We start from the raw sequence: 12,268 nt of genomic DNA on the forward strand, positions 1-12,268 counted from the left end.
TCGCCACATAAAAAGGGCCCGGCAGTGAAAGGACATGGAGAATATGAGAGCTGTAATTGGGCATCAGTGAATTAATTTGTTCAGCGAACATGCTATGACTCACATCGGGTCATAAAGAACCCAGATGGAGCGGTGGAGGGTTGACACAAGGTGGGGAAGGCGGATACCGAGCAGCTTTCAGTGGTCTGCAGTGCCACCGTGTGGATGAACGGAGGGTCAAAACCTCAGCTCGGTTCAACGGGCCACATTCAGCATCCTGGCTGATCGACAAAGTCATCATGGGAGAGCATTTCAACACCAGTATTCCCTTTTGTTTTAGGGCATTTGTGCCATTTGAAGAAGGCCTGCGATTTCATGAAATCCAAACAAGTTTTGACAACATTTTAAAGAAAAGAAAATAATTGTATTCTCAACGAAACGTGGGAAACAATGTAGATAGGGAGAACCAGCTGGTGGCATTAATGCAACTTTACGGATGCAAACTGCCGTGAAACCCAAAAGAGAAAGAAGAAATTTGGCATATTCACTCTGCCTTTGATGCTAATGCTAACTGCTAACATGTTGATTTCACGTGAGTAAATCAGAAGCAGGAGTGACTTTTTTTCTAAATCTAAGTCAATGTTCTCTTTGTTTTTCTGTGGACCTGAATGGAAGTGAGTGGACCCTGTGGGTGGCTGGTCTGCGCTGCTCTATATATTGTGTATAAAATGTTTTTCTTCACATAAAGGGAGAGGAGTGAAGAAGTGTGAGGCGGTGATGACCTGAGTACCACGGATGAGAGTGTGTGTGTTTTCCCTTCCCTCACCCGGGAGACTCGGTTGTGAAAGAATGCAGAGGCGAGGCGAAGTCCTCTGTTCGGCTTATCACTGCCACCTCCTATAACCAAATTTATGAAGACGTTTCCTTGGCGTGCTCCGGGCAGACGCCAGGATTGTAATCCCGCGTAATCCCCGCCGAGAGGGTGATGGAGGACGTCTGCGACAGCCGGAGAGGTAGCGCTCCCCCCCGTAGATGGAGAGGAATGTTTCTGTACATTTCGCCAGCCATGCATCAACGTGAGGAATGTGTTCAGGTATAAAAAGAAAGAAAAAAAAGTGGGGGAGGGCCTCGCTCTCCTTCATTATCTCCCAGTGACGCAAGCGTCTCCTATCATTTCCCCTTCCTCTGGTCCTCATTTTTGGAGAGGAGCCACATTTTTCCACCACATGATGACATCTTAAAAAAACAAGATGCAACCAGAAGGAGCTTTTTCCAACATTGAAACGTTCCTTTTTAAACAAGACCCAACGAAAGATGTGAATTCTCGTCTTGTTTGGGATTTGATCCCGTGTTTCTCTCTGTCCATGTGTCCAACGTATCCTGAGCAGAACTCTGACCCCATAAGATTCCCAGCACGTTATACAGTAGCTCTTGTCATCTGTGTGTGTGTGAATGTGACAACTCCACCAACTGAAGCTTTGAAAATGTGTTATAAGAAAAATGTTATGGATGTGTAGGTAACACGACAATTGAGCCAGCAGCCAATGACAACAGTCAGTGTGACAATACAAAGACATTCAAGACGTTCTTTTGTATTTGTTCAGAAAATTTTAAACAAAACTGAGATTTAAGAGATGAAGTTTCTTTCTTTTTTTTAAATGTATGCATCATTCATAACTTAATGGCACTGAAACACATTTTATGGCCAGTCGGTTTAATTCTATTATTGGTAATATGAAGTCAAAATTCAAAATGCACATGCACGCACGCACGTGCACGGTATTGTCTCAAATAGATACTCAAGGGGTACCCCAGGGTTCAATAGTGGGACCACTTGTGATTTATTATGTACAATTATTTACCTCTGTGAACTGTTATCCTCCCCTTCATTCAGATTAACAGAACATACAGCTGCATTTACATTTAAACCAGCCCCTCATTCAAGGTTCTCTACATTTCACAAGACTTTTTTTTTAACCATTTATTAACCTCTTAACTTACACATGTAAGTTTATGGTGGTCGTCTTCTCAACGTTGCACATTAGATTACATGAATCTTCATCTTTGCCTGGAGGAAGAGACACTCATTACATCCCATCTATTCATGTTCTGTACTGCTTTATTCGTAGCAGGGTGGCGAGGCGCTGGAGTCAGTCCCAACTAACTCTTATTAAAATTTTCTAAAAATATTTCATTACATACTATGCCATTTGTGATAAATAACTGACTTTTGGACTGTGGGAGGAAACTGGAGTACCCAGAGTAAAACCCATGCCCAGATGGGCAGAATATGCAAACTCCACAAAAAAGCCCTGGCCCTATTGCTTCCATCGCATCTTTAAATGCAAAGGTTTTCATTATATTAAGTGTTTCCAGTAATGCATCTTACTTTTAATGTGTTCAGTACTTTTTAGCACTTGTGAATTTGCTTTGCACAGACCTGAAAGTATCCCGATATGCAGTAATGTGTGTCAAAATGGGTACGACTAATTTATTGAGTTTAATTGCGAAATCAAAATTGATGACAGAGAGCCATATTCTCTTTTTTTTAATCATGAACTGAACCAAAGACCAAACACAAATTGTGATGTAAATAAATTAATACATACATACATACATACATACATACATACATACATACATACATACATACATACATACATAGGAAACTCGCTATCTTTATTATTTTGTTAGTTTTTGTTGACGTCTAATGCTATTTTTTTTAATATGTTTATTTTAAATAAAACCTACCGACTGTAGCGGAACCATAAGTAACCGGAAGTTGTTTCAGTCCGACACGATGAAACGCTGCACGCAAGATGGAGGCACTGATCACAGTTTGAGGAGAAAAAGGATAAAAAGCATGTAAATAAAGTCACTTTCGGATTGAATATCAGCCTATTTTACACAATTTGGAGACGTTTATGTTCCAGTGAAGACACACAGAGCGAACAACTAGTAAGTTGTCAGTTTTAAAAGGTTTAAACGCTTCAGATCGCAGTTACGTATGTGAGTTAAAACGTCCTTTATTGAAGAGTAAGAATTTGAGCTCAGTTCAGTTTATTTCGGTGGACTGGAGCGAGCTGGGCAGGATCACTAAACTAATGCTCGTGCATATGAAGAGACTCACGGTTATTGACAAGAGAGTAATGATTGGAGGGAAGTAAATATTGTTCGTCTTCATCGCTCTTATTTTGTCAATCTCTTTTGTAAATTGTTTCTTGGTATTTGTGAATTAATCGGCACCTTTTTGAAGAATGATTTAGATTCTAACGTCACATTTTTGTATACATTTATGAAATAAAACCACCTTTTTAAAAAAAAAAAAAAAACCATGCTGTTTGTAAAGCACCAGGGTCATTTTCTCTAAATTGTGATTATTTGGACCTCTTTTCAGAGGTAACCAATCAAACTTTATCAAATACTTTTCATACTATATGCGTGGAGAATAAAGTACTTTACAAGTCAAAAGCAGAGACTTCAAAAGCCATAAAGTAAACACAATAATGTTTGCTACCAGTGGTTCTGCTTCAGTAAAGCTAAATACAAATGGAAATGAGTATTATTATGTTGAGTTTGCACCACCTCATGACAGGACTGATTGTTTTCATTATGTAATAATTTGATAAAACCCACCCAGAATAAGATCATGCTGTCTTAGCCTGATTGAAGCTGTTCTTTCAATGCTGTTCAAAGGTGTCGGGTTAATATTTGTGTCTCTGGATCAGGACGAGATGTTCGGCCTGCAGCTGGGACTGCGGCTTCAGTCTGGAGCTGCAGTTCACACCGTGACCCGTCGGGGTGTCCACAAGCTGGCCTCGCTCCGCAGCGTCAGGACGCTCCCTCACAAGAAGATGCAGAGCTTACTTTACCCTCTGAGTGAGCTGGGGGTCTACCTGGACAGGTACGCTCATCCCGATCCGGAGCTCTTCCGGGTGGGTTTGGTGGCCAACGCGCTCTTTCTTCTCCAGGTCTGTGGACCAGACGCATTTCCAGCACTTCCAGCCCGGTGTGGAGGACATGGCTGCGGCGGAGAAGCTCTTCTGCTCCTCGCCGACTCATCAGATTGATTACTACAGCTCTGCAGAGAGGATGGAGCACGTCCCCGCTCTCAAACAGCCGGAGGTGAACAAGACGCTTCACACCTCCACATACATGAGTCTGCCTCGGGGGTCAAACCAGCAGTCATAGTGAATAATGGAAACGGAGGCATCTGAATTCACCTCCGTACTGATATCTGCAGTCTGCATGCTGGATGTGGTGTGTGTGTGTTTAATGATGGTCCGAAATTTACGTGGACACATCGTCAGGTTTGTATTTGATCTTTAAATGTCTCTCAAATCAGGCTTGTCCGATTTTCCCTCTCGTGTCTTGATGGACGTGTGACGCGTAGCGTTGGTCTTTCTTTTGTCCTCCGTCTTGACTCGCAGGCTCACCGTTGCGCCTTGATGGCTCTTTGTCTTGTAGCGGTGTTGTGATGCACGGTGATCAAAAGCAGGGCTTCGCAAAGGTTTTCGCCAATTTCTGAACCCAACGTTAGACCGAGGGAAGAAGAAAAAAAGAGGAACAAAGGAATGAAAAAAATCCCAATTGTAATCATTTTAATGACCAGGTTCTCTATGATTTATTGGCCTGCATTCGATAATGTGTAATAAATACATTTGAATTAATAAATGAGGCTAAACCTGTCAGTCAGTCAATCTCACAAAAACGCCGTTTATATAAACCTATGTAACTCTAAGTTATATACAAGTCTATGAGCAGAAGTCAGCGTCTATATTTCTATGTTCTCCGTGTCTTCTTCTGCGATTTTGGTGTATTTGGTGATTCACAGCGCCTCTAAAGGCCACACCTGTAATTACCGCTTATCCCCAGATCTCGCCTATAGACGTCGCCAAAGACCACGAAACGGAGATTCGCCCTTTCAAAGCAATGCACAGTTGGAGTAAAACTATCTGTAATCCACTGCAGTGGGACTTTGGAGGCAGAGCAACTTAAATAACCCGTCATGTACGCAAAGTGGAGGGGGCGTGTCTTCAGCTGGCCATTTTTTTTTTTTCTCCCCCCTCGTTTCCAGGTGTGTTTTATTGGCAGGAGTAACGTGGGGAAGTCGTCTCTCATCAAAGCTCTGTTCTCCCTGAGTCCTGAGGTGGAGGTCCGAGTCTCTAAAACCCCAGTGAGTAATCTAAAGTGCGAGTAACCCAGTAGTAGTAGCTGGAGTCTATCTATAGATATACGGTACCAGAAAATGAATGCACAGAACCGGTTGTTCTTGAATTTCGTCAGGGTCATACAAAGAAGATGAACTTCTTCAAAGTGGGTAAAGCCTTCACCATCATCGACATGCCGGGCTACGGCCACAGGGCGCCCAAGGACTTCGTCGACATGGTGGAGCCTTACCTGTACACCAGGAAAAAGTAAGACCGCCGCGGACGTTCCAGTCCAGCAGGTTCAACTGCTGGGAAAATAAAAAATCCTCCAAAATCCCCAAATCCTCGGGTGAGGTGCCTCCCTCATCCGCGATGTATGGGGAATTTTTTTTCACAGTTTTTTGGGGATTTATTTGGAAAAGTTTAGCCGTCAACGTCCTAAAATGTAAGCGATTGGTGTTTGGATGATGAGAAATCAGCCCTGAAACTGTCATGCAATTCGGGTGAGTAGATTTTGCGGAATGGTTGTAAAAGAAATAAATACGCACAGATGGAAACATAACCTTCTCAGCCGACTTCCGCTGGCGGAGGTAATCAACTAGCACACATATTATTGGTGTTTTTCAGCTTCCTGCCAAAATATATGATGAAAAAACGAGTGCAAGAGGTTCGATTCCTGCACGAAGAAGTTAATTAACTTTGGAATCGTTCGTCTCTGTAAGAAACTCGCTTTTGTTTTCTATTGATCCTAAAATCCTGTCCTGATAAGTCCATTGTTCTGAGTCAAAATCACCTTAGATGCTAAACTATGACACCTGGTTTCATCCTCTCGTGTGCAGAAATCATTCTGACCACAAGGCGGTGCCACTTTTTCTTTATCTCTGTGAACTGATGTTTATATTTTTTTTCCCTATTTTTCAGTTCTTCTGTTTTGCTTCTGCTCTCTATCGCTTTTTTTTTTCCTCTTTGCATTGTCTTATTTTTTTTCCCCCCAAAGTTCATTCCCGCTCACTGGTTTGTGGATTTAATGAACAGAAACTGAGGTCATGTGGTGGTGAAATAAAGTTATAACAATTCAAGCAGGAAAATAAGACGATTCACAAGGCGTTTTGTTTGTTTTTTTCTCCCAGCATGGCATCGCTTTCGACACCTTGTCAGACTCGATCTTCTTAGAACCGTCACAAGCTTTCATCTACATCCCGGGACCTTGTTTGTACCCGAGACATGGTCCCTCTCTGACGTGTCTCTGTCCTCCGGCAGCTTGGTGAGGACCTTCCTGCTGGTTGACGGCAGCGTCGGCCTTCAGCAGGCCGACATGATCGCCCTGGAGATGTGCGAGGAGACCCGCCGCCCGTATGTGGTAGGACGTACTCACTTTTCTAGCTTGACCTTTTTTTTTTTTTTTTTTAACCTTTTTCATGCAAACATCACAGCCATCTTTCATCCACAGACACAGCTTTTCTTAGCTTCCTCCCATGGTTTCTACTTTTCTCTCTCTCTCTCTCTCTCTCTCTCTCTGGGAAATGAACCAGCCTCACTTCTCCCCCGGCTCGGCTCATTCTTCTTCCGGGCCCTCGTCATTATGTCCACAGTGAATTAATGCTTGAGCGTTCCCACTCAGCTATTTAAAAACTGAGTGAAATGCGGCGTCGCTCTCGACGCACTGCGGCGCTCAATTATTCATGTTCCCGGGCTATTAAGCACTCTTCACACATTAAGACCAAGACAGCGGAGCTTTAAGCGACGAAAATGGACTGGAATAAAAAGGAAACTGAGAGCTGGAAGAAGAAATGCTGCAAAACTTCTTGGAGGAGATAAATTAAAACGCATCATTATGATGTAGTTATCAAAACTGGCCAGCAGATGGCAGAAGACACCCCCCCACCCCTTGTTTCTTTTTTTTAAATGAAGCCTGTCCATTATCTTTTTTTTTTTTTTTTGTTACCTAACTTAAATAGAAATAAGAAGGTGGATTCAGCCCCGGGTGTTTGATAACATGTCGAATGATCCAAGGTCACATCAAGTGAGATAAACATCAAACTCATCAGATCCTCGGCGAGATAGAGAGAGAAGATAAAAAACTACATGTGACCGAGGACACGGCAACTCAATCGATTTTCTTAGGCATGCTCACGAATATTGAGAATATACCCAGACACAAACCGGTTCTCCACACAGTGGGCGACTGGATGAGGCACCGGTGGAAGAGTCAGGTGTTTTTTTATCCACCTCTTGTACTTTGTTCCCAAAACTTCAAGAACGTGAGTGCAAACGTGAAGAAAAGTGGTGCCTGCCATAGCGACATCCGTTTACAGCTGAGGCTCCTTTAAGGCGCAATTGAAGTCGTCTCAGACAAAATATAAGCAGTTGTAAGCAAACTTCTAGTGAATGTGACATGAACATAAACGAGTTGTGAGTTCCGTGGCCAAACTCACATTTCTGATGTGCTGACGTGAAGTCGCTCAGGACTTGGCAGTGCTGTTGGTCTTCAATCCGGTGTGTTAGTGAGGGAAGACAGTCCAGCCCGGGCAGAACGACACCGTTTTATTTATTATCCCCCGCCGTAGCCAATAGGCCCCGAAGGGGGATCTTGAAACAGTCTCCGTACGTCCGTACGTCCGTCCGTTCGAACGTTTCTACCTATATCTCGGCAACCCCTGGGCCCACAGTGACCAAACTTCACATGTGGATACATCTCAGAGGGGGAAGGGATCCTATGGTGACCTTGACCTAATTTGCATATTAAGTAGGTCACAGGGTCACGAAGTGCTTAAAAACACATTTTGGGCTCTGGAGGCCTAGGTTTTTGAGCTAGGGCTCTGAATTTTTATACACACCTACTAGTACTCTGGGGACACCCTCCAGCATACCAAGTGACCTGACCTTGACCTTGACCTTGAAGATTGGTAGGGTCTGAAGTTTGCTCGTCATGGTTGCAAAATTACGAAGCCCCTCTGGTGACATTGGTGAAAAAAAAATTATTAAGGCGTGGAACGAGATAAATAAGTCGTGGCCACGCGTTATTAAGGCGTGGGAACGAGATAAATAAGTCGTGGCCACGCGTTATTAAACTGCCATCAAGTGAGCCGGCACTCAATTTTAACTGCGCCAAAACGGAATCCTTCATAGGTTTACACCCAATTTCACTTGAGTGCAATACTAGGCATACTCCTTTGTTACTACAAGAAATATGAAAGAACATTACTGTAGGAATTTGGAGAAAAGTACTCTTAAACTTGAAACTGTTGGTTGAAAATAATGATCTCTCGCCTGTTTTCAAAATGCAATAAAAAGGAATCCTTCATAGGTTTATGCCTGATTCCACTTCAAGGCAATACTAGACATACTCCTTTGTTACTGCAAGCAATATCGAAGAATATTGCTGTGGGGATTTGGAGTAAAGTACTCTTAAACTTGGAGCAAATTAACGAAAATAATGATTTCTCACACCTGTTTTCAAATTTCAATTAAAAAAGATTCTTCATAGGTTTATGCCTGATTTCACTTCAGTGCAATACTAGATATAGTCCTTTACCAGTACCAGTAAGATCAAAGAATATTACTGTAGAAATTTGGAGAAAAGTAATGTCAAACTTGGATCTGCTGGTCGAAAATAATGGTCTTGCCTTCATTAATTTGCTCCAAGTTTAAAAGTACTTTTCTCCAAATTCCTACAGTGATATTCTTTGATGCTGCTTGCAGTAGTAAAGGAGTATGTCTAGTACTGCCTGAAGTGGAAACAGGCGTAAACCTATTAAGGATTCCATTTTATTGCAGTTTGAAATTAGATGAGACCATCATTTTCGATCAACACATCCAAGTTTACGAGTACTTTTCTCCAAATTTCTACAGTAATGTTCTTTCATATTTCTTGTAGTAACAAAGGAGTATGGCTAGTATTGCGCTGAAGTGAAATTGGGTGTAAACCTATGAAGGATTCCGTTTTATTGCATTTTGAAATCAGACCATCTGTCTTTCTGTCAGCATTGCGGCCGTACGTTGACCTGTGTTTTACCGTAAAGGCATTAATAAAAGCGCAGTTAAAATTCACTTGACGGCAGTTTAATAACGCGTGGCCACGACTTATTTATCTCGTTCCCACAGACGTTCCCAACATTTCTCCTCATTTCTCAGCAGTTCCTGGGCCCACAGTCACCAAACTTGACACATGGACACTCCACCTGGGGAGAAGGGGCACCATGGTGACCATGACCTCATTTGCATATCAGGTCACAGGGTCACTAAGTGCATAAAAACACCTTTTGGGCTCTGGAGACGTATTTTGACATAGCTTATGAAGAAGACCTTTCAGATTCTACATAATTATCTACTAGGACCCATGGAACACCCTCTAGTGTACCAAGTGTGCTGCCTTAGAGCTGGCTTTGTGAGAAAATATAAAGCCCTCCGGCGGGGGATTAGCCCAGCAACGGCCTTCTTGTTAATGTTGTTGTTTTTAACCTCAGGGGAGTTTTGAGTTCTGTAACTCTGCGTGTTGCTGTGTTTCCTCCACTCAAAGTCCACGTGACTCACGAGAGCTTCTTTTACAGGAAACAGGAGAAAAAAAACCCAGCAGGACTTCTTGAACATAAACTTTTATCTCCTGCTATTTACAGAGTCCACATAGGAATTGATTTGAGACGTGTCGGTTCCGTCTGAAACATTTCAAAACGTCACGTGTAAATTTGTGATAAGTTGATGATTGGTTTTTATGTGAGCGTTCCTCAAGGGTTGTTCGATACGGTGCCGTTGCAGGTCGTGATGACGAAGATGGACAAGTGCGGAGTCGGAGTTCTGCTGACGAACCTGCTGAACCTCCAGCGCGTCGTGGAAACGCAGACCAGCAGCTGCCTCCCGCAGCCGTTTCTCGTCAGGTGACCGCCAAACAACCCTTTGGTTCCCTCTCAATCTGATTAATACACACTGACCTCTGCTCTCTATTCTCTTGACACGATGGTTAATTTTACGAAGAAAATCTGAGACGGTCAGACCCAAAACTCGCTGTAGATTCAACATGAGATGAGCCACATTTGGAGAAACGAACTGTTGAAAATCACATGTTAAAACTGGTCTCATTTCTTCATTTTGAATATAGTCATGTGACACAGTAAGATGGTCGCTTCTGGAGAATTTGAGTGAATAATGACAAGACATGACACTTTGCTTTTAATGTCTCGTATGTTAACAGAAGCACTGATGTGTTTTTGCCTGAAACGAGCTCCTCTTAGTGCCGTTTAATACAAAACTGTCTCCATAAAACAGGTGAGATTACAAAGATTGGGGGCTGGTTTATCAAATATTATATTAGGTGGGTTATTTTCACTATAAATCATCAATATTCATATAGATATTATGAAAAAATGAATGGTATTTGAGGATTTAGAGCTAAAAAACGACCAAAAAATGCCTGTCCATATGGGATATATTTCTCTCTAGAGGTTATTACAACTATTTGACACATTCAGAACCACTGTTCTCCAATATGTGTTAATTTCAACAATATTTGATAAACAAGCCCCAAATCTTTCGATGCTCACTTGTTATATGAGACAATTTTGTATTAAGAGGTGCTTGTTTCATTTTTTTTTCCCTTTTCTACCTTAAAGTCTATTAAGAGTTTTGAAATGTTTTAGTGACTGCGCTTCAAACAGATATAAATACAATAAAACAATGTACACATTTAGGTGTATTGTATTTATAAGGTTTAGTTTAGGCTTTACGGGTTTCCATTTACATAGTTTTTAGCTGTAAATCATAATATATGTGCGTAATTTGTGTATTTTTATTGACATTTTATTACAAATTAACGCATGTAGCCGGGTTCTTTTCTGAATCTCTTACTTTTCTGCCTTGAAAAAGTCTCTAAAAGTCAGTTAAAGTGTTTCTACTTTCACATATTTCAGTGACTGCACCAACAAAGAGTTCAAAAAGCATATCAAGATTAAAAAGAAAAAAGGTTTTACACTATTTACAAACTATACACGTCATGCTGTTAGCGCTCTTTAGCGGATGCAGGAAACATTGAATCCCGTTGATGTTCTGCAGCCCACCGAACAGCGCCCTCCCCTGGCGGGAGCCGGCAATTCAGCAGGATAACGCAAGACGGTTTGATTTGTGTTTGTGCCGCAGCTCGCTGCGCTTTGGTGGGATCTACCTGCTGCGATGCTTCATCGCTCACGTGACGGGCAGCGTGAGGTTAAAGGACACCTGTCAGAGCTGACCCAGGCTCTGCGAGGGCGGCTGCATGCAGAGCGGCTGCAGGGACGTCCACCGTGCACAAACAAGACATTCGTGGAAGAACAGCTGCAACACAAAATGTTGAAAGCAACATCTGGAAGAGAGCGTGGAGGTCGAAGTGACTGAATTCCACCAAAAGGTCGTGGAATGTGGAAAGATTGAGTGCGTGGGCCCGTTGCACAGGAAAGTAGAGGACGCCTCTACATGGCCGCGTCTCAATAAACCAGGAACTTGAGTCACAGTGCATTTTTTTTTCCACATTCAAGTAAATTAAGTATCATCCTGTAGCCGTTTGATGGGTTCGTAGCTGCTGTCGAATCACAAGTCTCCAGTCGGAGGCATGGTGTGGGACGGTGGAAGGGAACCCGGGATGTTCTCACTGTGAGGTGGGAGCGCTCAGGAATACACAACCGATGAACGACAAACATTCTTGATTTGAAGCTTTTGGCTCAGATGCTTCATATCCTGCACCTGCAGCCTCACGATGACGAGCCCCCTCCCTCACACAGACCCACTCCCAGTTCACAGATTTACTAACATTTGTTGTATGTTAAGATATTAATGTGACCCGCTGTTAAAAGCTTATACTTTAAGATGTCCCGCGCTCAGATAGTTTATAGCTTTTTTTTTTTTATCCATATAAATTATTCCCGCAAGATTTTCAGCAATAAAACTTATCTCCATCGTGAAATTGTTTGGAGTTTACCGTCTTGGTCTGGAGTTCATCCAGGAAGTTAAAGGTCCTGGAAGAAGTCATTGTGACCAGTTCGGTCCCGCCCCTCGCTTTAACAACCGCTGCTTTCAGAGAAGGTGAACGTGGTTTATAGTACCTGCCCGTATCGTACTGCGGCGTATTCCGCTTTTACCGTTTCTACACGTGTTCCTCAGTCCACCGGGTTCGG

General features: G+C 42.6%; 1 protein-coding gene across 1 annotated transcript; it reads left to right on the forward strand.

Annotated features, from left to right (window-relative positions):
- The first annotated feature begins 2,803 nt into the window (after nucleotides 1-2,803).
- On the forward strand, nucleotides 2,804-11,533 carry gtpbp8 (GTP binding protein 8). Its single transcript, XM_080498491.1, has 8 exons — nucleotides 2,804-2,937; nucleotides 3,708-3,883; nucleotides 3,951-4,104; nucleotides 5,057-5,155; nucleotides 5,266-5,396; nucleotides 6,390-6,489; nucleotides 9,885-10,003; nucleotides 11,259-11,533. The coding sequence occupies exons 2-8, from the start codon at nucleotides 3,714-3,716 to the stop codon at nucleotides 11,347-11,349; spliced, it is 864 nt and encodes a 287-aa protein (XP_080354617.1). The 5' UTR covers nucleotides 2,804-2,937; nucleotides 3,708-3,713; the 3' UTR covers nucleotides 11,350-11,533.
- The last annotated feature ends 735 nt before the right edge of the window (nucleotides 11,534-12,268 follow it).

This window comes from Blennius ocellaris (assembly GCF_963422515.1).
Source record: "Blennius ocellaris genome assembly, chromosome: 6".
Lineage (NCBI taxonomy): Eukaryota > Metazoa > Chordata > Actinopteri > Blenniiformes > Blenniidae > Blennius > Blennius ocellaris.